At 41.8% G+C, this 27,624-nt stretch overlaps 2 protein-coding genes across 6 annotated transcripts in view; one reads left to right on the top strand and one right to left on the bottom strand.

The window, feature by feature from the left end:
* Window positions 1-27,065, top strand: part of LOC136678133 (rhotekin-like) — a 93,696-nt gene extending 66,631 nt beyond the window's left edge. For 3 of the 5 annotated variants that reach the window (XM_066656007.1, XM_066656009.1, XM_066656010.1), the window contains exons 4-12: window positions 678-731; window positions 3,665-3,782; window positions 4,887-5,111; window positions 5,214-5,308; window positions 6,112-6,218; window positions 6,309-6,437; window positions 7,459-7,624; window positions 7,856-7,960; window positions 9,167-11,963. In XM_066656007.1, the coding sequence (XP_066512104.1) occupies window positions 678-731; window positions 3,665-3,782; window positions 4,887-5,111; window positions 5,214-5,308; window positions 6,112-6,218; window positions 6,309-6,437; window positions 7,459-7,624; window positions 7,856-7,960; window positions 9,167-9,786 (1,619 nt within the window). In that variant the 3' untranslated portion in view covers window positions 9,787-11,963. Of the gene's footprint in view, window positions 1-677; window positions 732-3,664; window positions 3,783-4,886; window positions 5,112-5,213; window positions 5,309-6,111; window positions 6,219-6,308; window positions 6,438-7,458; window positions 7,625-7,855; window positions 7,961-8,578; window positions 8,682-9,166; window positions 11,964-26,930 lie in introns of those variants that run through there. The other 2 variants (XM_066656011.1, XM_066656012.1) reach the window with 2 other exon arrangements.
* Window positions 12,087-27,624, bottom strand: part of LOC136678134 (drebrin-like protein A) — a 53,327-nt gene continuing 37,789 nt past the window's right edge. The window contains exons 5-17 of the mRNA XM_066656013.1: window positions 21,342-21,479; window positions 21,129-21,206; window positions 20,520-20,671; window positions 20,376-20,430; window positions 19,149-19,223; window positions 18,954-19,062; window positions 18,499-18,772; window positions 17,996-18,168; window positions 16,707-17,096; window positions 16,546-16,626; window positions 14,559-14,677; window positions 14,412-14,466; window positions 12,087-14,214 (exon numbers count right to left, since the gene is read on the bottom strand). Coding sequence (XP_066512110.1) covers window positions 14,078-14,214; window positions 14,412-14,466; window positions 14,559-14,677; window positions 16,546-16,626; window positions 16,707-17,096; window positions 17,996-18,168; window positions 18,499-18,772; window positions 18,954-19,062; window positions 19,149-19,223; window positions 20,376-20,430; window positions 20,520-20,671; window positions 21,129-21,206; window positions 21,342-21,479 — 1,836 coding nt within the window. The 3' untranslated portion in view covers window positions 12,087-14,077. The remainder of the gene's footprint in view (window positions 14,215-14,411; window positions 14,467-14,558; window positions 14,678-16,545; window positions 16,627-16,706; window positions 17,097-17,995; window positions 18,169-18,498; window positions 18,773-18,953; window positions 19,063-19,148; window positions 19,224-20,375; window positions 20,431-20,519; window positions 20,672-21,128; window positions 21,207-21,341; window positions 21,480-27,624) is intronic.

Below are 27,624 nucleotides of genomic sequence, written 5' to 3'. Positions count from 1 at the left end.
AGGGATCTATTGAATGTTTGCCCCAGGCTGTCCTCTTCTGTGAAAGGTATAATTAGAAAAGCATTGTCAGGGGCTTCAGCGCTGTTGACCCTCTATCCATTAATAATAAAGACATACACACTCCCTTATTGAACAAGTGGCAGCATGAAATAGCTTGTGTACTGTTTCTTTAATATTATTCACAAATGAACACACATGCGTGCACGGACACACACACACACACACACACACACTCAAACCTGATGATTTCTCATATGCTGCAGTGATTATACCCTTAATTTTCTCGTAATGGCCCTTCATCCTTTATTTTTTTATTAACTTGTGTGGCAGTTCTCTCTTAATTAGATGAAGCATGACTGTGAGGCTGGCTCAGGCTTGAACAGATTAGAAATGATAAGTGCTGCCTTAATGCAGTGGGTGGTCCAAAGGGTTGATAAGGTATTGAGGGGACAGCCTTCACATTTATTTCTCCTTAAACCAGGAGCCTGCTGCCTCTAAATGAAAGAAAGAGAGAGAGAGATTGGTGAAGGAAGGAGGGCCATGGATAGTAATCATGATTGACACTGCACCGAGAGCTGGCACCAGTGTTTGTGGCTGTGAATGACACTGTGTTTGTGTATGCACAGTATGTCCCCTGACCTTGTCGCTTTTTGTTTTTTTGTTTTTTTCTGTCACAGATCTTCGAATCCCTCTGATGTGGAAAGACACAGAGTACTTCAAAAACAAAGGAGGTAAGCTTTGATGCATTGAGTCACCAATCAGAGCTGAGCAAATATAACTAGGATTGCCACAGATCCTTAAAATGTATTGTAAAACTAATTCTGAGTTTGAAATTTTGAAATGTTTAAAAATGTTTTAATTTTAGAAGATTGAACAATTTTAGATGGTGCCTAAAAAGAGTTTGAGAAACTTCATTAAGAGTAAAACATCTGTTAAAACATCTGCACTAATATCATGCACTAATAATATCACGATATTTCAGGATGTTTATAACGATATTCTTGATAATACAACACAACACTGAAAAATACTTTTATTGCAATAAAATCAATGTTATATTAATAGGAATTACAAGGGGTCCTCGACTTACGACGTTGATCCGTTCCTACGCCGTGTCGTAAATCGTTTTTCGGTGTAAGTCGTAACATACTTTAAGCCCTTATCCTATCCTAACACCTATCCTCCTCGGTCCCGAGCTGCGTAACCGTGTATTCTTCCGCCGCGCCGCGCACACCAAACACGCAGTTCACATTACGACGTTTACGACACAAAACCACTTAAGTCATAACAAGGCTTCATACAGTAAATGGGAGATGTGTCGTAACCACGAAACATCGTAACTCGAGACTGACGTAACCCAAGGACCTCCTGTATGTTAAATTAAATATTTAATATATATTAATAATATTAAAGGCTTCTTTCATTTCTTACATAATATCACGGTGTATTGTGCACCTGATATTTCATAACCAAGCCACTTCACTTTTTTGGAGCAAATTTCTCCACCTTAAGGCCACTTTCCACCATACTTCACTGTGGCTAAATGACTCATATAAAGAACGTATGCTGTATTATGGGTAACTGCATGACGTCATTACGTAAACAAATATAAATATTACAATATTGAATTATTTTTTTTTTTTATCGTTTTGAAAATGATGATGATATTATTGCAAACGATACGATACGGCACAGCCCTAATCTGCACAAACTTTGATAACAATTAGTGCTGTCATGATTAAACATTAAAAAAAATATTTATTAAATATTACCTTCTTGATTAATCTCAATAAGGTTGCAGTTTGCATGAGGATATTGTGTCTAATACTTTCCTTCTCTGTCTTTATATTTGTAGTTATTGTTTGGTTTGCAGATCATTTTGACGCTAAGGTTGTAGTGACATGTTTGTGTTTGCTCTGTTAGTAGTGGATCAGACACAGCAGTGCTGCTGGAATTTATTTTTTATTTATTTTTAACATTTTTGGTGGACTGTTCTCAGTCCAGCAGTGACCCTATAATCAATTCACTATAGATGATCTTATTAAAAATTTTATTTATTTATTGAATGATTGATTGATTGATTGCCAAGCAACATTCTTAATCACACTTTGTGGTCTGTTTTCAAGCACTGCATGTGTCATTGGTACATTTAGAAAGACAGTTTTTAAGATTAAGTCACAAATGTCTTAAACGCACCCACAAACGATTCAGTGCGGTTTTATAAGTCTAAATAAAGAACACAATCTTACTAAAGATTCCATAAAGCAACAGAAATTCTGAGTGTTGTTTTCACGCATGATACTGACATTTACAGTCATGAATGGACCCCATATGGCAAGGCTTTGTTTAATCTGTAGAATCCTCATACTACACCAGTCGCCGGGTGTAGTATTATTTATATTTTGCTGACATTGTTAATGGAAAATGTATGAATAAACGCTACAATGACTTTCCCAAAACACTACATTCCCCACTCACGTCCAGCTGTAGCTGCATATTTGCAGCTTAGAGGAAGAATAACTCATCTTTGGGTTCCTCTTTACTCTGATGGAAGCATTAGAGTCTGTATGTGCTTCAAGCTGTTCCTTACACATACACATTGACCTGTGTACCAAGACCAAGTTATAAAGTACATAGTTATTATTGAGAATAATCACAGATTGCCAGTTATTTGTAAATATTTAATTCCCAGTTGTTGTAATTCAATCTTGATTGTTGCAACAAACAAGCTTTTAATTACGTGTGTTTTGAAGCTATTAGAGCAGTGCAAAATGCTAACGCATTATTTACGCAGTCATCCATCCATCCATCCATCCATTATCTGAAACCCTTATCCAATTCAGGGTTGCGGTGGGTCCAGAGCCTACCTGGAATTATTGGGCGCAAGGCAGGAATACACCCTGGAGGAGGCGCCAGTCCTTCAGAGGGCAACACACACACACATTCACACCTACGGCCACTTTTGAGTCACCAATCCACCTACCAACGTGTGTTTTGGACTGTGGGAGGAAACCGGAGCACCCGGAGGAAAACCACGCGGACACAGGGAGAACGCACCAAACTCCTCACAGACAGTCACCCGGAACGGGAATTGAACCCACAACCTCCAGGTCCCTGGAGCTTTGTGACTGCGACACTACCTGCTGCACCACCATGCCGCCCTGAACACAGTCATCTTTTTTTAATGTGGAACATCTCTGCAGCTAATTCAAAATCTTTGATTTGGTCTTCTGATTAGCTGCCAAGCAGTGACAAAGGAAAATGCGCAGGCATTGCACCCAGCTTGATGACATTTCTATCTGCTGTTGTTTCCCACAGGTGATATTGTAATGCTATTATTAGGATTATTCACTTTACATGTCAGTGGTCTTAATCTTGTGGCTGATCCGTGCATATTGTAGGTTTTACTCCTTTAGTTATGGGTTTCTAATACATGTTTCAGTGGGTATTTTTATTGAGGAAAAACAAGGCGTCAGCACAGAATTTACAAGCCAAATAATGTAAAGCGACAAAACTTACTTTAGCTTTGCACTTGTAGTCCTGGAGTGAATGTGTTTACCATAAAAATGGAATAAATGTTCCCATAAGATGCTGAAGGTTTGTTAACTTAATTTGCAATGTTTTCTCTTCTCTCTCACCTCTCTCTTTTCTCTCTCTTTCTCAGAGCTCCACCGCTGTGCTGTGTTCTGTCTGCTGCAGTTAGGAGGAGAGATTTTTGACACCGACATGGTGATGGTGGACAGAACCCTCACAGATATCTGCTTCGACAACACTATAGTGTTGTAAGTTATTTAGTAATGTACACAGTCAGTGTCCCTGCTCATGGAAATCCATATAAATCATGTATGAGGCCGTTTTATCATGGAGCTCTGTTTATATAAGCTGTATTCATGTTTGCACTGAAGTATTATGAATCACTTCATCTGACATTGTTTGTGGTTTGAAAAGCCCACTGTATAGCTGCTGTGTTCAGTGTGTATATGTGTCTGTGTTTGAAAATGACCTGTTTTTTGAGCCTGATCACTCCCGAAGCTGGAGCATTTTTGACAGTAGGTCATTCATTAAATTGGACCATGATTTGGGTTATAAAAGCAAGTTCTAATAGATTAGGTTAGGCATTTTGCCTTTGTCCTGAAACATGTATTTTTGATGAAAAGCATGGATTCTGAAAGCGCCAAAAAGATTATGAATACATAACTACATCTAAACTAAATTATTATTTTTTTCATTGATTATCTGTAAGCGCTTATCCAGTTCAGGGTCGCGGTGGGTCCAGAGCCTACCTGGAATCATTGAGTGCAAGGCAGGAACACACCCTGGAGGGGGCGCCAGTCCTTCACAGGGCGACACACACACTCACATTCACTCACACACTCACAGCTACAGACACTTTGGAGTCGCCAATCCACCTACCAACGTGTGTTTTTGGACTGTGGGAGGAAACCGGAGCACCCGGAGGAATCCCACGCAGACACAGAAAAACACACCAACTCCTCACAGACAGTCAGCTGGAGGAAACCCACGCAGACACAGAGAGAACACACCACACTCCTCACAGACAATCAGCTGGAGGAAACCCACGCAGACACAGGGAGAACACACCAACTCCTCACAGACACATAATAGCGAAATATATGTTGGATACCTAGTTTATATCCCAGTTTACTGTTAATCAAATTTGAAATAAATACTCGCATATAAGAATTTTTCTTTATGTATTGTTTTGTAGATTCAATTCAAGATACAGTATGATGTGTAATGTATAATGTGATTCCTCGAAATTTGTTATAATTATGCACTGAATTCCAACGAGCACAGTAGACCAGGTATTTTATTTTTACAGAGAACACATTATAACTTGTTTTAATTAACTTTTCTATGTTCAGTAATGAAGCAAGCCCAGGCTTTGAACTGAGGTTGGAGTTGTATAGCTGCTGTTCAGAAGATGATTATTCAGCAGGAAGCACACCACGTAAACTAGCCAGCAAGCTGAGCTCCTCCCTAGGCCGATCTTCAGGCAAGAAGTTGCGGGCGGCTATGGAGCCTGGAGCCTCCAGCCCAGTCAGCAACGGAGGAGCAGCACCACTGCTGCTGCCTGTACCTCCCGTGCCGTGAGTGTCTGTCTGGAAATGCAATGAAGAAACATACCGTATAATTAACTAACTCATTAACTACATAAATAAAAACAATTGTATGTGTGTGTGTGTCCACAGAGGACCAAAGTATCATCTCCTGGCTCACACTACTCTCAGTCTCTCTCACGTCCAAGACAGTTTCCGCACACATGACCTCACCATTACTGGCAATGGTAAAGAACTATTCGCATTTATATTCTGCCTCTCCTCTCCTCTCCCTCTCCCTACTGTTTTCTCTTTTTCTCTGTTTTGCCCCTCTCTCTAAAATGCCTTTCCTCTCCTTCTTTTTCTCTTCCACTTCTCTGCTTCTGTCCTCTACTTTCCATTTAGCCTCTGCCTCCTTCCATACCTTATATTCAGGTTTGATTGTAAGATGGATCATTGTTTTTTTCTTAAGGAGACTTCAAAAAGCCATTTACAAGAGATTAGAGCTTAGTTTTACGGCATTCTTGTTATCAGTCTATTAGAGGTAATCAGGCATGGACACATGCAGCTAAGTTCTTTTGTGTGTGTGTGTGTGTGGGGGGGGGGGGGGTGCTTGTCGGATTTATGATGTCAGGGTCAGTCTCATAAAACTGATTGTAAATTGCTAATAAGGGCTGCTTAATGGGTGAGTGTCTGTGAGGAGGGATATTAAGGTAATAGTGCTGAGCTGATGCTATTGAGATTTCATTCTTTATTATTGATTTCACAAACCATTCCATACTTTTTGTAAATAAATGTACTTTCTATTTGAATTGTCCTTTGCCAACTTGTTTTATTAATCTCTCTTTCTCTCTATCTCTCTCCTCTCTCTGTCTGTCTGTCTCTCTCTATCTATCTCTATCTCTCTCTCTCTCTCTCTCTCTCTCTCTATTTCTCTATCTATCTCTCGCTCTCTCTATCTCTCTCTCTCTATTTCTATCTCTTTATCTATCTCTCTGTAATTCTCTATCTATCTCTTGCTCTCTCTCTCTCTCTTTCTCTCTATGTTTAGAGGAGTGTTCTTACTGGTTGCCTCTGTATGGAAGTGCATGTTGTCGTCTGGCTGCTCAGCCTAACTGTATGACACAACAGATGATGAGTGGCTGCCTCAGGGTCAAGGTGAAACACTCACTGTCCTGACCACACACTGACTTTTCCCACATTGCTCATACTCAGATTTCTCATGTACATCACTTTCGATCTGTCCAGCTCGGTGGGGAGCCACAGGGATGGACGAATGTTTACGGTGTCCTAAAAGGAACAAATCTCTTCTGTTACCACCGCCAAGAAGACACGGAGGCCAATGTGGAGCCTTTATTAACAATCGGGATCAATAAAGTGAGTGCCCACCAGTGTGTGTCGACTGAGGGTGTGTCACAGTTCTGGGAGATGCTGTTTTAGCCAGGACCCTGATGTGTCAGCTCTGTTCAGTTCAGGAGCGGGTAGTTTGTCTTAAACCTTAATTTTATTATTTTTTATGAGTCAGATGCAAGTAAATAGAGAGACTGTGTCAGTCTGCCTGTGGGTTTTCCGTTGCACAGTACATGACATCCTTCTGGAGAGCACAAAGCTGTTAGCCTGCTAATGAATCTCTACTTCCACCTACTGGTGAAGAGAGGAACTACAACGTGTATATTCCATTTGAATTCCAATTAAATTGTATTGTGGTGAAATGTGATATTTCATTTGTATTGAGCTGTTTTCTAAGGAATTGAATTAAAACCGGGCGGCACGGTGGCGCAGCAGGTTAGTGTCGCAGTCACACAGCTCCAGGGACCTGGAGGTTGTGGGTTCAATTCCCGCTCCGGGTGACTGTCTGTGAGGAGTTGGTGTGTTCTCCCTGTTTCTGTGTGGGTTTCCTCCCACAGTCCAAAAACACACGTTGGTAGGTGGATTGGCGACTCAAAAGTGTCCGTAGGTGAGTGTGTGTGTTGCTCTGTGAAGGACTGGCGCCCCCCCCAGGGTGTATTCCCACCTTGCGTCCATTGATTCCAGGTAGGCTCTGGACCCACCGCGACCCTGAATTGGATAAGGGTTACAGATAATGAATGAATGAATTAAAACAGTTATAGTTTAAAATGAAAATGTCTGTATTCATGTCTGTTTTTAAAGCTTTGAAGTAATTTTATTTGAATGAACTAGTGGCTCTTTTTTCAACAGGGGCATGGGTTGTTATATAGATTCACTTCAGAAGTCTTTGCCAAGTTTATAAAACCTTAAAAACTCATATGTAGTATTTTACTGTTCACAGTAAAACATTTATACGGCTGTTACTGCCAGATGTGGCCTTATTTGTCCTTGCCCTAAAGACTGTAAAGCAATACATTTAATGAGATGTTTCTGTTTGTGTGTGTTGTAGGAGACTAGAATACGAGCGGCCGAGAGAGACCCTCACAGCAAAGCTCAGAGTATCTGCATCAGTAATCAGTACGGAGGAGAAGAGGTCACACACACGTTAGCCACAGAGAGTCGAGAGGACACTCAGCGTTGGATGGAGGCTTTCTGGCAGCAGTTTTTTGACATGAGTGAGTGATAACCTTTACAGATGTATAAAGGGCAGTAGAGATGTATTCCTTTGTAAACCATTAGACTACCATTTATTCGTAAATATTCTGTATCATGAAATACCATAATTGTTTTTGTCCCCACTACCCTCCCTCTCTAGAACTGGGTTTTGAATGTACATGTGATTTCAAAATAATATTTATTTTCCCTTGTTGTGGCTTGGTTGACTGAGCAGTTGTCTCCCTCTACAGGCCAGTGGAAGCAGTGCTGTGATGAACTGATGAAGATTGACCAGCCTTCACCTCGCAAACCAGCTTTGGTTACAGCCAAGCAGGGCTCTCTCTATCATGAGATGGGTAAGAGACTGCAACACTGAACTGTGTTCAATTTATGGACTAGCTGTGTATTTCTAAATATCACTTATATCCTAAGAAACCATAGTTATAGGCAGTGAGAGTGTTAACTCATCATGTCATTTACATTCACTGGCCCCTCTCCAGAGCTACTTACAGTTTAAATTAAGTTACACTGATAGATGGGTAGTAGTTAGGAGTCTTGCCCAAGGAATGTTATGGATATTACATGGTATTTCTGCCAAAGGTGGGTCTTGAATAGTCATTATTAATGCTAGGTACAATAGATACACACTGGTTTCGGTTCCTGGTTTGGAAACATCTCTCCTAGTCGCTGTAGATGAAAGACATTCTATTTCTGACACACTGACATTTCTGACTTTCTCTGTCTCTCTTTTGTCTTTCCCTTTTTCCTCCTTTGCTTTTGCTTTGCTTCTTTCACTGTCCATTTTCCGTCACATCCACCGTTTTCTTTATTCTTTTTTCTTTTGATGTCTATTATTTTTATATTAATCTCATTAAAAATATATATCATCATCATCATAACAAATGTTCCATTTTCTCAATCACACCCTGATTTTGTTTTGGTTTCACCAAACAAATACACACCCCTCCTTTCAGCTCCCCCTCTCTCTGCCCCTCCGTCCTGCGAGGGTCTTCTGCTGCAGGATAACGCTGTTTCTGCTGAGATTCGTGCTCTGCTCTCCTCCTATTACAGCGACAGGTGAAGTAATCAGAGAGGTTGTTTTGAGCAGGTCATACACTGAGCAACCCCTTTCACTGCTGCTGAATCCCTCTGTAGTTTGGCCTTTATCTGTGTGCAGGGTCTAGACATTGATCTGACATTGTGCTATAGAGAATATAATACAGGCGCTGGTATATTTCTACTGACTTTTCTGCATTGTTTATTTATTGAGAAGAGAGTGAGTGAGTATTTAATACATTTTTAATTCTAATCTTAAGTTTAATTCTAATCACAAGTATTGTGATGATGTAATGCCAATGTGTTCCTTTGTGGAGCCCCCTGATGAGAATTTTCATGTGCTACTCACTGTAAAGCTTGGTGTTGCCTTCTAGGATGCACCTGGTAAAAACCATAGGTTAGGATTATAAAGGTGTAGCATGCAGCTAGGATTCAAGTCCCGTTTGTTCTGCATTGCTCTGCATTTATTCAAAAGTAACAGCTTTGTCCTGTACGTCCTCCTGTAGTTATTGACAGTTCTGATGACATTGGCACAGTCACTGACATCCTGACGAGGCGCCTTGAAGAGTTTGAGTTCCGAACCCAGCTGGACACCCCACCACACTGGATGTCACTTTTTGAGGAGGAGCATCCTAGAAGCCCTCAAAACCACCGTCATCATCATCAGCACCATACCTCACGCCTCTCCCCTCATTCCCCCAGCCCTCGCCTCCACAGCCGCCAACCCCGCAGCCCTTCTGGCCTCCTGTCGTCTGATGCCAGCCTGACTTCTGACAGCGATAGCCCCCGGAGCTCCAGCCCTCGCTCACACCGTGCCTGGTCCCAGGACCTCCGCTATCGCCCACGGACTCTGTCCCTGGATGCCAAGCTGTCCAGCCTCAAGGCCCAGCGGGGTTATAGGGGCTTCCAGTGCTCCTGTCAGGCTCCTTCCACAGGTTCAGTTTCTCCACGGCCCACGCAAACAGCCCTGTCCTGCTCCAGCTCCACCTCCAGCAATAGCTCCAGTGAGGGCAGCAACAGCCCAGAGACGGATCTGGCTTTTTCGAGGCCGTCCGGTCCCCGCCGCAGCCTGAGGAACCTCAGAGCCAAACTGGACCCTAGGAACTGGCTTCAGAGTCAGGTGTAGCTCTACTTGGTTCTCTCAGAATGGGTGGTTCTGGTTACACTCGGGCTTTCTCAGTTTTTATGCAATCTCTGGAGAGAACTGGATTCCTCAGGCTAAGGATGTGACTGCCCTCACCTGGACTGGACGGGTCTAAAGATGGTAATGGACAAATGCTTTTAGTTTATGGGAGATTTCCTTTGCAAAATGGTCACCACAATGGGAGATGGACAGTTATGTACACACAGCTCACGTGTTCTAAATGCAAGAACCTGTTTTTCTGAACATCAAAATGGAGAGTAGAACACACCCTGTAAATCCGTATTCCTCTACTGTGTGTTCCAAACACAGTAGATATCAGCATCTTGTGGGTGTGGCCTGTTTCACTGTCTGTGCTCATCTCACAAACAGGCATTTTGTAAAGTTCTCAACACTTATGTCACTGATTTGCCTTTACACATAAGCTGCTTTATAATTAGAAGATGTGTTTAAAAATAATAATCAGGTTTTAGAGCTCCATTGGTGTGTGTCGTTCAAAGGAAATGCAAGATGTAGTTATTAACTTCAAAAACTAAGGTCTGTCACAAGTTCCACTGAAACAACAATAAAAAAAACCTAAATCCCACAAAGTGGGAAACACATGAGGATCCGTTATAGACGACTAGTTCATGAAGTCTCTCAAAATACTTTGAAACACAAGCAAAGAAGGTGTTATTGTTTGTTGTATGTGATGCGCTGATATGGGCGTTGCGTTATGAACAAATTTACAGAAGTATCAGCAAATATTTAAAAATACATCTCTAAGTTGCTCAGATAATACATAATAAAATGTGACTCCATTATCACTTGTAACTGTGATGACCTCAGAGTACTTCTTTCTCAGTGTGAACCTCTACTGGTGAAAACAGAGGCTCTTCTCCAAACCGTTTTTTTTTTTTTTTTAATGCTTTGGTCCAGAAAGATGTGTATTTTTGGTCATTGGCGAATTTTATACCGACATTGAGTTTCTAACAAACTTTTCGTCTGTCGTGCTGAAAGCACACACACACACACACACACATATATATATAAATTAATTACTATGCAACAGTTTTTCCAATTTGTTATGGCCCTAATTTACTTTTGCATCATTGGTACCTTTATAATCTTCCCATTACGTCATTGACACGTTTTGCACTTTTACGATTTGAAAGGAATTGGGAAAATTATGGGGAAGATTGCAGTGAATTATATAAGCAACTCTACCCTTTGTAAAACAAAGCAGTGGCTAAAAAAATATTAGCTATTGTCTAAGGTGACCAGATCTGAGATGGTGAAAAAGAGGACGTCTCCGGGGATGACGACGACTACAGATGTGCAGACTGACCAATTAAATGTTCACAGAGAAGGTTATCGACCAATAACGGTAGCTCTACAGTCAGACCGTCCAATCAGAAGATTTTAGGCAACTTCACCCCGCCCCCTTCTCACTCAAGCGAACCAATCCGAGTAGGGGAGGGCGGGACTAGCTTGTGAACGAAACTTCTCGAAGTTCTATGTAAGCTCTATGAAACTAAAAAAGAGGACATGTCTGTGTAAATGAGGACGTCTGGTCACCCTATACATTGTCTGCACCGTGACAAATTCAATACACATTATCAGAAGTTAATATGAATACAGTGTCATACACTATTTGATTCTCAGGAGTGTTCCCATTTCATTAAATCCTCATAACCACTGCAGTAAATGTAAAACATTTGAAGCAAACCAAGAATGCAGTGTTGGATCATTTTGCATTTTGTCTGAAAAGCTTGCTCAGTTTTACTGTAAAATAAACGTTTGCTCTGAATTGTCTGGATAGTAACAATTATATTAAAATGTTAAGACAAACATATTCAATAATATGGCTGTTGTTTCATCACAAGAGCTACGTCTTGTATCTAAAATGTCTGTAAATTCATCCGTGCAGTGTTTTCCTATTGTAAAGTTTTGTAATTTAACAGATGCTTTTGTTAAAACTGTATTTTATCATGTTGATTTTGTTATAAATACTATAATAAGATATTTTATCAGAAGAGTACAGAGCTAACCATCCTGGTAGATAGCTTTAAATATTAACCCTGAGATGAGTGTCGTGCATGCACATTGTCTTTGGAGAGGTGACTAATTAAACATGTAGAATATTAACAGTAATAGAAATGACATGATTAAAAAGCATTAAATAAAATACAAACTAATTCACTGTTGGTTTTCTTCTATGTTTTTACACACGGCTGGGAATGGCCTCAAAGCACTTTACTGAAGCAGACGGATTAATCTTTTAATATCAAAATTTTATTTTCGTGCAACAACATACATGTTATGGATATGGATTCAAAGACAGTCAAGAAATTCCAGGAAATGATACGATAAAGAGTGTGGATCTGGCGCTGCATAGTACGAGTGTCCAAAAGGTTAATGTGCATGGATTAAAAAGAATTCATACTGCATTAAAAAAAGACTCATTTTTAAACAATTCATTCGCTTATAACTCTTTAAATGACAGTGAGCTGGATCAGACAAAAGTGTGAAAATGTAAGGCACTGAATTTTGAATTAAAGGAAATGAACCCTGGCTGCAGAGGCCTGGTGAACCTCTATAAAACAGCACTTAACCAACCAAAAAATATCCAAACGTTAATATAGAAAGGTGTTGTGCTATTGAAGTGTGTTGATAGATTACGATGGTGGTGATACACGTTTGTAGAGATGTATGATGTTACATAAAATTAAACAATCGTGGTTTAATAATGTGTACGTTTTACTCTAGCGCTTAGTCCATGTCCTCAAAAATACACTACAGAAAAATATAGCCTCTTAGGTAGGGGTTGGTTAGAAAAAGGATATCCTCACTGTTACAATAACAACAACAATGTATATATTTATATATAAAAGGATCAAACTCTGCTCAGCAGCACCATAGAAATTTTTAAAGTAATACAGGGAACATCCCCTATAAAAATCAGTGGAAAAAAAAAGACGTTCATACATGCTCTAAATGCAGCTGTAATGTAGGCGTATTGTTACTGTATCTAACATTAACATTGCAAAGTCATATATCAGTCAATAGCACAGTTCATGAAAGGGTTGTGATTGACAGATTACATGTTAGAAACATAACCAACAATCAGCAGAGCACATCAGGGAAAATAAAAAATGAAGAATGACGTATAGACCACGCAGGTTAGCATCAAGCAACCTGATCGGCTGACCTCTAAACTCCGCCCACAAGTCGGTTCTGTCGTAACTACTGCTGTGTTCGTGACCGTGGGGGAACTGGGAATGGGAACTTCATGTGGGGAGATCCCACAAACGTATTAAATCAGTGGCTGCACTCTAACATGCTCGCTCTTTGTGCAGGGTTAGGGTTAAATCTGGGTCCACAATGGGTGCCCTTTAAAGTATCACTGATTTTAAGGTTGTGTACCAAGTTTTGGACACAGTTCACCCACCGTACTTGGATGAGTGCTCAGTGCAAGAGTCCATTATTTCCTCAACCTCAAATAGCTGAAGATGCATGAAGGTGTTGGGGTGGGAAGGTACACTGAGTTGGAACAGGCCACACTCCTCCTCCCGGTTCTGAAGAATGTAACATATTTTTTGACTATGTTTAAGCCTTACATCAGTGGTCACCTGCTTAGTTCCAACACACAGTCCTTTCTACCATGCATCATGCATCAGATCTAAGAACTCCTGGACTCTGATTTGTTTCTGGTTGATATTAGACTTTGTAGGAAGGCAGATCTGAGCAGAGTGGGTGGCTACGACTTCACAGAATAGTGCTAATATTCTACTGAGACTAATGAGTTTGGTTTGGGGGGTCATCTTCATTAGACAGCACTTAGTTTCCAGTATAAAATTCTACAAGATTTTGGCTGAAATCTATTTTGCCGCTATGATACATAACAAAAAACGTCTGAAATGAATATTGTCCTTAATTTTCATTTTTAGACAAAAGCAGAGTGGAATGGGATTTTTGCCCACATCCTTTAAAGTGTGTCTGACCTCACAACAGTTACAACAGAACGAGGCATTTGTGAGTCAAAAAAACGCACAGAGAAAATATTCCGCACACAACTTCAGCCAAGCTCTGACCTCTGGCTTCTCTCTTATTCCTGGATAGTTTTTGATGTGTCTTTTGTTCGTTCCCTTGTTCTCCCAGTGCCTCCACTATGGTTCATCCAGTAGATCAGGAGTGCTCTTGGGCCCCCTCTACTGGTCAGAGTTACCCTCTCCCTGAGGGCTGCTACTGAAGCAAAGGGCAAGAGGAAGAGTGTCTCTGAAGGAAAATAACGTTCTTAGATGGTCTCTACATAGTTGGCAGGGAACAGTCCTTGGCGGCCATCTTTGCTGAAACCTCGCCACCAGGCTTTGTCCACGGTTTCCACGTCACTGATGATGTCACCAGGCTCAAAGGAAAGCTCAGTTTCATCCTCTGAAGGAAAAGCAGGGAGAATATATATAAATACACACATGGGCATTATGACCATATATGTGCATTATTGTCCTATATTTGGTCATTATACATATTTCTGGGGAGTAGTTCTAAAATAAAGAATGGCTGTGAATATCAGTGATGTCAAGTCATGTGTGTGTGTGTGTGTATGAGAACAAAAATAAGGCAATGCTGACCTGCTTGGTAATCATAGAGAGCTCGCACACATAGAAGCCGCCTGGCTGTATTTAACTGTTGGAGAGAAATGGCTTTAGTGTTTCTTGCTTCACATATTAAACTGCAATTCAGTGAACAGAAGAAAAAGATGGCTCTTGTAAACACACCTCTCCGTTCTCTGGAGCCTCTTCTATATGGACGTCCTCTTCTTCGTCTGTCTCTTCACGGTTGACGATGTACGTGCACTTCTCTGGTGTGCTTTCCTCAGAGTCTGTGTATTCCTTGGCTACATAGGGGACATACAGGGTACAGACAGTAAGTAAATGCCCACTATTTGTTTTTTGCCCTATACACCAGCGCTCTGGTTTTAGAAAGAGGTTAAAATGCAGAATATCAGCTTTAATCAAAACTATGTACATCAGTAACCCCCCGCAGAAAGCTCTGGATTCATAATATACACTGAACGATCACTGGATTAGGAACACCTACATTGTATCTACACTCACTGTCCATTTTATCAGCTCCACTGACCACATAAGAGCACTTCTTTGCACTTCTATAATTACAGACTGTAGTCCACCTGTTTCTCTGCATATTTTTCTATCCCCTTTCACCCTGCCCTTCAATGGGACCCCCACAGGAGCACCACAGAGCAGGTATGATTTGGGTGGTGGATCTTTCTCAGCGCTGCAGTGACACTGACCGGTGGTGGTGTGTCAGTGTGTTTTGCTCTGGTACAAGTGGATCGTTATCCATTATTCTAAGTGAATAAGTACATATACTCAAAGGCAGAATTTCCAAACCACCGGGCCACAACATCTGCCAAATACCACATGGAGAAGTAGCAGCAAACTGCTTGCTTTTTTAAACAAGAGCAAAGAGAAACTAGGCAAGCCTAGATTGCCGGACTGCCATTAGCCATATAGCCATTGTCACAGAGGTGTTTCTGGCATTTTAAAAACAGGAAATGCCCAAAATACATACCCCTGTCATTGGAAGGTCTGGGGAAGCTTTGGTGCTTTATATCAATGTCTTTGTTTACATGTGTTTTTTATTGTCGGATTGTGTTGTACAGAAAATATGGAGGGTAAGTCTAATAACTGCAGAAAGGAAAAAAGCAGTTTTGTTCATAATATCTAACACCGGCATCAGTGTTTTTCTGATTTTATTTTCATTTTATTTGAAAATATACACTTGATGATCTTCAATGTAACAGGTTAAAGCATGTGACGTTTAAGTAGGCTGTGCGTAGCTATATGGGGTTTTATAAACACACAAACGCCACAAAATGTCTCCCCACCACTTCCCTTTACAATGTCTCAGGCAAAGACACATACTCACGTGAAATAAGATAAATTCAGCAGTCATCATTTCCCCAAGTCGTCTTGCTAAATTGAGCCTGAGGCTAACATGCAAGGTGTCGCGCCAAACACAGCCCCAGAAACACACACAAATGGAGTGCGTTCCTGTCTTATTTCCTATTCATTAGCCACGGATTGCACTGAAGAACCTACTGTTCTTTGATTTCAGCTTGGAACAAATTTTTCTGGTCCTTGTCGGTGGAAACATGCCGAACATTTCCAAATTTTGCTCAAACAAACAGGATTGTGAACTATGACCGCACTAACAACAGATGGTGTAGTAGCCTCACCTTAAGTTTTCTCGGTGAAATACGGCTGAACTAATAGTTCCTACTCGTGCATGTGCATTTCAAAATAAGGAGTCAGTCCTTATTATATTTTAATATTTTATTTTTCATAAGATCTAATTAATGCAATTCAAAAAGTATTTTGTGAGAGCAGTCATGGACACTGAATCTGTCAGTGTGGAATCAGACTGGAGATGTGGGTGTGTTCATTGTACCTTTCTTGAGGAGAAGAGCAGCTGTAACAACTTCATGGGACAAAATACATAACCCTTTCTGAAAGGCTACTCTACTCTTACTTGCCAGTCTCTACTTTATTGAGAAGGTTTTACACGAAGTACAGTAACATATCTGTGAGTACTGGATTGCATTCTGCTACTTAAATATTAGTTAGTTCTGGATCACTAAAAACCTCCATTCCAAAATGGAACCTAGAAAAGGTGTCTATGAACATTTGGATCTACAGCGTTAGTTAAAAATCACATAACGTCTCATAAAAACATCTTTACCTGTACCATTCTGAAGACACACACCATTTTGCTCTGGTTTGTTCTGAGTTACTCCATTCTCAGACACCGTCACATACTCCTCTGCAAACAAAAGACTGATGTTTAAAAAACAAAAACAAACCACCAATAGCTTCTTTATAATCTACCGCTCTACTCCTCACCTGTGTCATCTGTAATATCAGCTTCAATCTCATCTTCTGGGAGTTCCACCAGTGCTGGCTCTTCATACTCTGCTTGGGCCACTCTTGAATCTTCAGTCTGTTCAGCTACTTCCTGCTGCTGCTCCTCTGTTGGTTCCTCCTCCTCTGCGAGAGAGCTAACCACAGGCTGGACTCTGGCATCCAGGCCTGGCTCAGTGGGCTGCTCGGGCTCAGCTTCATCTGGACAGCTCATGCTTGTTTTGGTTTCTGAAGGTGGAGTGGAAATGGTGCATGGCTCCTCTGGTTCCTCCTCCTCCTCCTCCTCTTCATCTTCTTCAAGCAGCACAGCCTTGACTGTGCAATCCATCTCTGGTTTTAGCTCACTCAACATGCGGGGGCTGGAGACAGACTCTGAGAAACAGTTTTAAAATCTTTCATTATGAGGAAATTCAAATGTGCAAATGCTTCTAAACATCCCGCATAATTAGTGAATTCAGTTATTTTAAGCTGACACAGATGCTGAATTGTGCATGTTCAGCTTTTAAATATAAAATATAAATTAAAAAACATGAAATTAAATAGGATGCTCTGGAGCAGATAGACAGGAACTTATGATCACCATGCTCAAGGCCCAGGGTCAGCTAGATGGATATAAAGCCTCCAGGCATTGAGCCATTGGGCTGTGGAGCAGTGGAACTGGGTTTCTGAAGGGATTTAGCTCCAGTTGATACATCTGGAATGAGTTGGACTGGCTTTTGTGATTCAAAACTAATCGTACAGCATCGCTTCCTGACCTCAATAATGCTGTCATGGCTGACTGCCATTAAAGCTTCATAGCAGTGTTCCAATGTCTAATCTAAGACTTCTCAGAAGGTTAGAGGCTGTTATGAGCTCCCTCTTAATGCCCTTGAACTCTTCTATTATCTTTGGGCTCTATTTGACCACATTCATTGTGTATTTTTTGCTTTATACTTAATGATTTTTCTAATTTAATGTGAAAACCACTTCTAGCTGCTTTAAGGCTTTAACCTCTTTAATAAATATGGATTTATTTAATCAACAAAGATACACAAAATATGTGATGCATAAATCTGGTTAACAAATGTATTTCTAATCATGTTCTGGTGGTTTAAATTGTTGGGGTCAAACTGAGCCCTAGGGAAATAAGAATCTTTAAAGATAACAGGAAGGTTAATGTAAGATGCTATATGGGCTACTAGCCTCACAACACTATTTGAGGCTCATTGCTGATTATTTCAACAGGCTAATAACTCATTTAAGAACTTAATCACAAAGATAATTGGGTTCACCTTTAATCTGGAGTGGACTCTCAGGCAGAGGGGCTGTCGGAGCATTTGGAATGGCCACAGTTTCCTGTCTGTCTAAGGATAATTCACTCTCAATCAGGACTTCAGACATTAGAGGAGCTGAAGCATCAGAGATGGGCAGTCTTGGTGGGCTGGACTGCGGTGGTGGTGGTGGGCTGGACTGTGGTGGTGGTGGTCTGGCGAGTGGTGGGCTGGACTGGGGTGGTGTTTGTCTGGCGAGTGGTGGGCTGGACTGGGGTGGTGGAGGTCTGGCGAGTGGTGGGGTGGACTGGGGTGGTGTTTGTCTGGAGGGTGGTGGGCTGGACTGGGGTCGTAGTGGTCTGGCGAGTGGTGGGCTGGACTGGGGTGGTGGAGGTCTGGAGAGTGGTGGGCTGGACTGGGGTGGTGGAGGTCTGGCGAGTGGTGGGCTGGACTGGGGTGGTGGAGGTCTGGCGAGTGGTGGGCTGGACTGGGGTGGTGGAGGTCTGGCGAGTGGTGGGCTGGACTGGGGTGGTGGGCTCCTAAGAGAGGCCACCGGTGGAGCAGAGCTCTGGGCCGGTGATGTTGGGGGAGATCTTACTGGGGTTGGAGTTGTGACTGGACGGAAGTTGGGACTTGTTGGAGACAATGGCCGATTGAAGGGGCTAGTGGGTGTGCGAGAGAAAGGGGAGGTGAGGGAGGGGCTGAGAGGGGACGTGGAGCCGCTGGCAGCACTGGCCCGCTCGAAGATGAAGGCTGTGTCCGTCAGACTGCGTTGGTAACGACGGAATGGAGACTTGCCTGGGTAAGTAATGGTGAGGAAAAAAGCATATTAAATATAATGAATATAATGAATTCCTTAATCAGCAGTTAACGTGTTCAGACTCAGACAGAGGCCACGTTAAAAAGATAATGTGTACAACCCAACAAACCAATCAGATCTGAGTAAATCGCATTAGCGTCAGTCTGAATGCAGCCGTACCTGAGCGTGGGGACATAGGGCTGGAGGAAGTTTGGGATGATGTGGATGACAGCTGTCTGAAAAACTCCCGCGGGTTCATCGAACGCTGAGAGACCAGTGCTGCTGCCTCCTAGTGGTGAATAAAGAGAAATCAGTAGCATCTGAGCTTAAATCATTTGAAACTGGAATAAACCTTTTGGTTTCAAAGACACTCACAGCAGCCTTCTCGATGGACTCACTGCGCCTGAGACGAGCTCTCATCTCCTCTTCATGCTCCCTCTGCTGCAGCTCCTGTCCATCACACAGTTATCAGTTACCAGTGAAAACCTATACCTTTTCTATCAAAACATACAATCAGTCATAAGTGACAAGCTCAGAAACCAGATCCTAGTCCTTGGAGGAACCTTTAATGATTCTATCATGAAAACTGAGACGTACTCCTAGAATTCTGTGGTCATTTTTGTGGAATTATGTAGATCAATGAATTCAACAATCGTGAAGATGCATGTCAGGGCAAACGTACTGTTTTATGTGTGTTTATGTTTGGTTATTGGTTTGATAATGTATATGTTTACTTTATTTACGAAGGGCTTTCAATAAGTTTTCTGGACTGATATAATCTACTAATCCTCAGGTAATTTACATTGTGTCTCAGAAGGGTTTAATAAAGAGAACATCAGCTCTTTTAGATTAATCGTTTTGCAGAATCACTCTAAAAACGAAACGAGTAACACAAGTCTGAAGAGGAAAGGTAGGTTCTGTAGGTTCCAAGGCATTAGTCCTCCACCCTACAGCCCAGACCTATGCAGAGCTAACAAATGCAGAGCTAACAAATATACATCATGGAGGATTACATAGAAGAAAATATATAATACATTTCATATGTTTGGGCAGCACGGTGCTTAGTGGTGAGCACCTTCGCCTCTCAGCGCTGGGATCTTGGGTTCAAGTCCCATCTGGGTGGAGTTTCCATGTTCTCCCCGTGTCTGCGTGGATTTCCTCCGGGGTCTCCGGTTTCCTCCCACAGTCCAAAAACATGGAGGGTAGGTGAATTGACTTCTGTAATAACTGTCCTGGTGTGTGAGAGACTGAGTGTGTATGTGAATGTATGTCTATATGTGTGTGAGCCCAGATATGGATTAGCACTCTGTCCTGGGTGAAACCCTAGTGCCCGATGCAGTCCTCCAGGTGGACGGTTGTTCCTGGTCGAGAGTACGCTGTGTGTGTTTGGCTGCCGCTTCTCACCAGTGTGTGTAAATTGAGCGTTCTGAGCAGTGTGGATTGTAAAGCGTCTTTGGGTGTCTAGAAAGGTGGTATATAAGTGAAAGATATGTGTTTTACTTCATCCCTGTTTCCTGAGAACCTTACAGAACACCCCTCGTATTGGTCTCGTGAAACATTTAGTGTGTCAGAAATAAGGCAGAGCCTATTTTTAATACGTACCCATCGAGTCTTTTCCTTTTTTCTTGATTGTTCTTCAATCTTAGCCTCCATTTTCCTGAGAAGTTTTATTAAATGTTATATTTCTATTTATAAATAATGTTCATTCCATATGTGTTTACTGTCTGAGGTCAGATAGTTGCTGACCTTTGTTCTTCAATCATCTGCAGTTTCTCTTCCATTTTTCTGTCTCTCTCCTCCGCCTCCTTCCTCTCCTGCAGGACTCTCTCTCTCTCCCTTCGTCTCCTGTCCTCCGCGGCCTTCCTCCTCTCCTCATCTTTCCTCTGCTCTTCCTCACGCTGGTTGGTTACAATGGGAATAGTTTTAAAATTAAATATAAATTGAGGTACATCTTGAACCATACATTTATATTTGGGTTATTCTATTGAAGACATACCATTGTTAATATCAATTACAATATATAATATATATTATAGCTATGTCCACAAAGTATGTCAAAATTGAAAAGCTTAAGAACAACCAGAGAACAAACACAGTGTGTGATAGCGTTATTCCCAGAGGAAGACATACACACCATTTAAAAATCGCACGTTCTAAAAAGCTTTCTTTTTAAAATGTTAATGCAAACTGATAAAAGGAAACAAGTACATTTATATAAAAGGTTTTGGAAATCTATGTTTTCCAGACTTGATGATACAGAGTACGTGCTCAAGACAGAGGGCTCATTAAGGTAAAAAATCAATAGCTCCTAAGTTTTGAGTGTGTTCCAAACAGAAGCGCGAGTGTTCGCTGTACCTCTGCTCGTGCCCAGAAGGAGTCTCTGTTAATCCGCTTCATCTCCATAGCAGCGTTGGTCTTCCTGTAGTTTGTGCCCTGTGAATCAGGTCAGTAGAGACGAGTGAGCAAAGAATTCACAGCAGCTGTTCATCATTTATTATTGTACTCAACGGAAGGAATATTTTAACTGCATGAGTTAGCCAAGGACAATAATGGAGTGTGCTCAGATACCACTGTCACTTCTTTCTCCGTTGGTCTGGAGTTTCTCCTCAGTCTCTCCATAGGTGCACGCACTTTTGCTAGGATGTCCCCAACCTTCTCATCAGTCACATCATCTGTACTCGAGGCACTGATAAACACATGGGCCTCCTACAAGAGACGGAGGATGAAGTGAATTAAATGAGCTCTCAATCTGACCTCAATCTGTTGGCCTTTCAGAATTTACTTCCATCTTCAAGTCACATGATCTGGAGGGGTGTCATTTAATATCCCACTGTAGCACTGATGAAATACATTAATAAGCATATTTACAACAGATGTAGTGATGTTTATTTCTTCATTTTGGTCAGAGTCCTCTTTAAGCGAGTAAAAAAAATCAGAAAATATACAATTAAAGTTTCCAGTTCTCATAGCCAAGTATTTAGACCCAATGCAAAAAAAGAAAACAACATTAACGTTTAAAAACTACCAGCATGCACCTGCACCAGTCTGTTTTCAAAGTTAAAACAGCAGACAGAGACCAAATAAAGAAGTGCCCTGTGAGCCAGGTGTAAAGATTTAAGGGCATTTTTTACTGTTTTCTAGTGAAACAAATGCAGTGTTGTGTGTCTGGGACCATGCTGTGGTTGGAAGCTGTAAAAGCTCACTGAAAGCTCTGTTTGCTCTCAGCGAGCTTTTCATGCTCACACTAGAAGCCACTGTATTTACTTTGGCTTTGCAGGTCTTTGCGAGTAAAAAAAGTGTGAAATCTCACAGTAGAGAGAATATCAGAGTGAACGCTGTTTTGGGATCAGCTGCCATTTTACCTGCACTCCCCTCCACACAACTGCAGCCACTGGCGCACAAGCTGTGGATCATGAAGAAGGAATTGATTACATAGGCTCAAGCTGGCTTTAACGACTTTAGTTTTATATTGAATCAAAGTCTTACAGCTCTACAATGAATCACATGATGAGCGTTGATGTGTCTGACCCACTCAAACCAACACAGCACACAGCTGGAAGGTGTATGTAACTTCTAATCAGAAGTGCTACTTTAATATCTATAACTAGCTGAATGTAACTGTTGTTTAAAACTAGCCTTAAACAGTGTGGCTCTCCAGTTTACTCTGAAAGTTTCTAAAATGGCTGCTTTGGTCCCTCCCTCAGGCTACTAGCTCAAACAACAGATTTTTTCAACTGAAGACTACAAAAAAATTGCTAAATTGCTGTGGTCTGAATCAGAGACGACAGGCGATTGAGTAACAGAAAGAATGTGAAAAGCAAGACTAGGAGTGGACATTACATCAGTGTGTGTGTGTGTGTGTTTTGTGCCGCAGTGTGTTCACAGAGTACTGTTAGTTACAGTTTTCATTAGAGGGTCTCTATGATGGTGTGTATTTCCTGTCCAGTTACAGAGATGCAGAAGTACTTCAGGTTTACAGTAACTCGCAGTGCAGAGAGGTGAGGATTATGTTAAAGCTCTCTGTTGTTAATAAACAGCAGACGTTAAGAACCAGAGGAAGCATTGCCCATTATCCTGTCCACGGAGAGTGAAATTATCCCCAACCAATTCATCATAACTCGGCACACAATGCAATGTAGACTCTGTCCAGCGTGATCAGGCCTTGGTGGACGATAGGAGGAGAAGAGGGGATTAAAAAAAGGGGGCTGTGGGTGTGTCTCAGCCACACATCGCTGTGAGTGTTGGCCACAGTTCAAGGGCTGACAAACCACAGCTTCAGAGCAGATTACTGCACTGTTAGAGCGCAGCAGGCCCAGGCTTCTCCTTCCACACCCACTTCTTTCTCCACCTCTATAAAAACCTCTTATCCTTCCTACAGTCACAAAGCTATGGTTAGAGAGCAGTGACAAATTAAAACTAACGCAGTAGCCTTTGTTATCAAGCGTCCTAGCACAAGAAGTACTTATCAAAACCATGAGGTCAAAGGGAGGTCCCTCTTTCTTTCTTTCCTCCCTCTCTTCCAGTAGGAGGAGTGCAAATGACTTAACTCTGTTATTACTTGCCTGGACGACAGTGTTTTAGTCTGTTGACGTACAGCACAGCCCCAAGGCTCAGGCTCAGCGATGCTGAGACAGTCAGCACAGGTAAAATAATATCCCACCAAAGAATCGCAGACAGAAGGAGAACACACCAAACTCCTCACAGACTATGACCTGGGGCAGAGTTAGAACCCACAACTCTAGAACTCTGGAGCTGTGTGACAGCAACATTACATGCAGTGCAACCTTGATGTCCTTTGATTAATTATGATGTTTGATATTAGATTCTCCTCACAATCAATTCATGTGAAATTCATATTTGGAACAATTTGGATTTGGATCTGCATTCTGATTCTCTTGGTTGCTCTCTTGGTTGCTTTCATGACCAAGGGCCAAGCAGCTCTAGTCAAAGACACAATAGCTATAAACCAGAAAACCTAAGTGAACTCTAACCCTAACCCTGAACATGATAAGGAGTGTGGTGTGTTCTCTCTGTGTCTGCGTGGGTTTCCTCCGGGTGACTGTGAGGATTGTGGTGTGTTCTCTCTGTGTCTGCGTGGGTTTCCTCCAGGTGACTGTCTGTGAGGAGTGTGGTGTGTTCTCCCTGTGCCCGCGTGGGTTTCCTCCGGGTGCTCCGGTTTCCTCCCACAGTCCAAAAACACATGTTGGTAGGTGGATTAGCGACTCTAAAGTGTCCGTAGGTGTGAATGTGTGAGTGTGTGTTGCCCTGTGAAGGATTGGCGCCCCCTACAGGGTGTGTTCCCGCCTTGGGCCCAATGATTCCAGGTAGGCTCTGGACCCACCGCGACCCTGAACTGGATAAGGGTTACAGATAATGAATGAATGAATGAATGAATGAATTACAATTACAGTGTATTTAGGGGACAAATGTGAAGAAGAACTATAGTCTGACAACACCTTATATAAATGTGTACATTTTTCATCACCTGCTACTACACAAGCACGTATAATAAGTAATGGGTTTAGTGGGACATGATGATTGATTGGTGGAAAAACTAGGCCAAGTTGATTTTTCTCCATAAAAACACAGCTTCATCTAATTTAACATCATGTAAAGTAGCATGTTCGTACTTGGCTTTGCACAAAACTTTTCTGAGCAACTCAAAAGGCACTCAATTCCTATAATTGCTTTTATTTGCTGGTAATATTATTTGTACATGATATGTTTAGTTTAACTGAGTAACACAAGTTCTTTCCATATAAATCAATATTCGTATTAAGCAGGCACACATGCCAGGCTCCTGTACTAGACGAGACTCGCTGTCCTGATAAAAAAAGACAAGTAGTGATAAAGTACGACAGCTAGACGATACAGAGAACTGGCTAAAGGGGATAGGGAAGCTTCTGAGTTGCCTCTTGCAAATCCTGACATTGATATTGTGTAGGAGAAGCCAGGGAGCAGACAGTGATGGAGGATCTGGTGTTAACATCCATCTTCAGCCCTCTCCATCCATGTCAGAAAAGGAATTGGACATGGATACTGAGCTTGGCCAACGGTATGTTGCTTGTTGGGATTGTCATAGCATCTTCCAATTGGTCTCGCAGATCTCCTCAAAAGCTTACTATATCAGCGGCCTTTGAGCTGACTCCAGTTCTGGTGCAGCTTTGTGGATGAAGGCCACGAACAACATGGCCCAAGAATCAAGGAAAATGTACTCCTTGCCGAATTACACAATTGTTTAATAAGTACTGTTTGTACTCAGAGTATGTGTCCAGACATGTCCCAGAGCTATGAATAAGACTGAAAGGGCAGGAACAGTAGCCAAAACCAAGAGCAAAGATAAGGCTTTTTCTAGAGAAATTCTAAATCAAACAGAACGTATCTGTATAAAAGTGAGTGAGTGTATAATTGAGAGTGGGAGTGGAAGGTAGAGCAGAGTGGCCTTTTTTTGCCCAAAGCAAGACCAGCCGTTTAGATTGGGACATTCAGTGTTGTTTATTTTACTAATTCTAAAATTCAGCCACCATGACATGCTTCAACTTTAGTAAACTGAGCAGAACTTATAATCAGCTACAAGCTCCGGAGCAATACTCCAATAGGCCTGAGGAATAGAAGCTCATTTTTCACTGTTTAAAATTGCAAGGGTTATTTGGATATGAAACAAAAGCAGACAGAATTAGATTTAGAATCACGTTGTTGGACACAGAGCAATTTGTTCTCCGCATTAAACCCAATCCGTGCAGCGAAACACAGCGAGGCACATATGCCTGGAGCAGTACGCAGCCCTAGCCCTGGCACCCAGGGAGCAGCTGGGGGTAAGGCACTGAGAATCGAACCGGCAATCTTCCGGTTACAAGCCCAGTTGCCTAATCGCCACAGCTGGCCCCATTTATAAGTCTGGTACAGCCTAATATATCACTGCATATGCAAGTCTTTTTAAGAAACTTAAAGGACGAAGTAAAAAAATGTGCCCCTATATTGATAAGTACTGAAGATTACTCCAAGTCCGTCCAAAAACTTCCCCACTTTTAAAAGATGATAGCTGCCATGCCTCAGCTGGCATTAGACACTGGCCTCTATCACACCTCTTGGCTTCAGCAGGATCTGTCCAGCACTGCAAAGAACAATAAAAAGTGAAAGCTAGTGCCATACGTCTCTAGTAATAATCTATTAATTCCAGTTAAAGCTCCAAACAATGCCAATAGCCATGACCTCACCCTCAAACCCTGCACGATAAAAGCCTGCAAGCTTTTTTTTTGGAGGCAGCAGAAAGGTGACAGTGTGAGAACAGAGAGCAGTATGTGGGGTGGAGGGAGCTGGCAGATGTTCATGCATGAGAAGAATGCTACAAACCGGAGCCTGAGTCAGGCACTCTTGCAGGACTGGACATTGTCATATGGGAGTCCTGACCCAACACTGAGCAGACCCTGTTGAAAGAAGTGGTATCACTTTGCACTTGAGTGTTGAGTCTAGAGACAGGCTTCTAAATGTGTCATGCTAAAAGCCCTTAGTGTCAGGTCAGACTGGTGAGGCGCTGTGCCTACACCGTTTTTATTTGGCCAAATGAATAACTGAAGAAATGCTTTCTTTAACTTTATCTACCAAATATCTGTATATTAAGGCCAGGTGTATCAGAATTAAACTCTCTGATGGCTGAAGGTCACCAGGACCAGACTTGGGCATCCCTAGATTATGCTGGTTGGTTTGTAATAATGTATTATAATTATATTGTGTTGTCTTCTCTTTTTAGACACTAGGCAAAGAACTGGTTTACAACTTACACAATTACTCACGTTTAGAAACACATATGGGGCTATTTCTTAGATACTAAGGTTGAGGGACTGCTGAAGAATGGGTGCTAATATACTTCGTATCCTGGGTAGAGCTGTGGCACAACAGTTAGTGTTGCTGTCACACAACTTCAAAGTCCTGGAGATCCAGATCTAAGATCTACGCCCCTGAACGCTTAGTTCTAAAATGCACATCATTGTGTAGGAACATTGGTTGGTCACGTACAGGTACTCTCAGTAATGTATGACCTCATTCACCGACCTGGTCTTGGTTCTTTAAATAACCACCATGTGTTTTGCACTATAAACATATTTACTCCCACTTCCTGTTACTCACACACTTGCGCTCATTGACCTTTTTCCACAGACGATCCATTTACCAGCACTGTTTGAAGATATCAGAGCACCCGAGGAGACCCAAAAGAACATGTGAAGAACACACAAAACTCATCAAAGACAGTGACCTGAGGCAAGAACTGAACCCACAACCCCATGGCTTTGAAGTTGTGTGACAGCCACTCTAACCGTTGTGCCACAGTACCAGGCCTCTCCAGTTTCTGTCAAATAACATTTTATTCAACTGACTTTCAAGTGTCTGGTTCTGTTCAGAACTATGTGTTAAATTTGGTCCTCAGATACTGTGTTAAAGACTGTAAAGCAGCAGGGGCAAGTAGAAAATGCTTTGATTTTAACAATAATTCAGAATAAATTAGGAATATATACGACAGAGAGAATCAACCAGAATCAATGTGTTTCTTTACCCCTAAAACCAAATCACTCTCACTCAGCACACACACACACAAACACAAACATTTACTCTCACTCAACACACACACTGGGATGGGACTTGATGGGGGTCATGAAAGGTCCCACTGCGTATCCTTCATTGCATGTCAGAAGAGTGGGAGTGAGAAAAGAGAAGCGATGACATTCTTCACATGCCTCTGAAGCTGACTGGGTGATGCCTTTATAAGGCAATAAGAATACGAGGGACCTTCGATAAACTCATAAACCTCTTCTTTGTGATTATGGAAATGCTAGGCAAACAATGTCTGGACACT

The sequence above is a fragment of the Hoplias malabaricus genome, chromosome Y, assembly GCF_029633855.1.
Source record: "Hoplias malabaricus isolate fHopMal1 chromosome Y, fHopMal1.hap1, whole genome shotgun sequence".
Classification (NCBI taxonomy): domain Eukaryota; kingdom Metazoa; phylum Chordata; class Actinopteri; order Characiformes; family Erythrinidae; genus Hoplias; species Hoplias malabaricus.
This window is presented reverse-complemented; position numbering and strand designations above follow the sequence as displayed.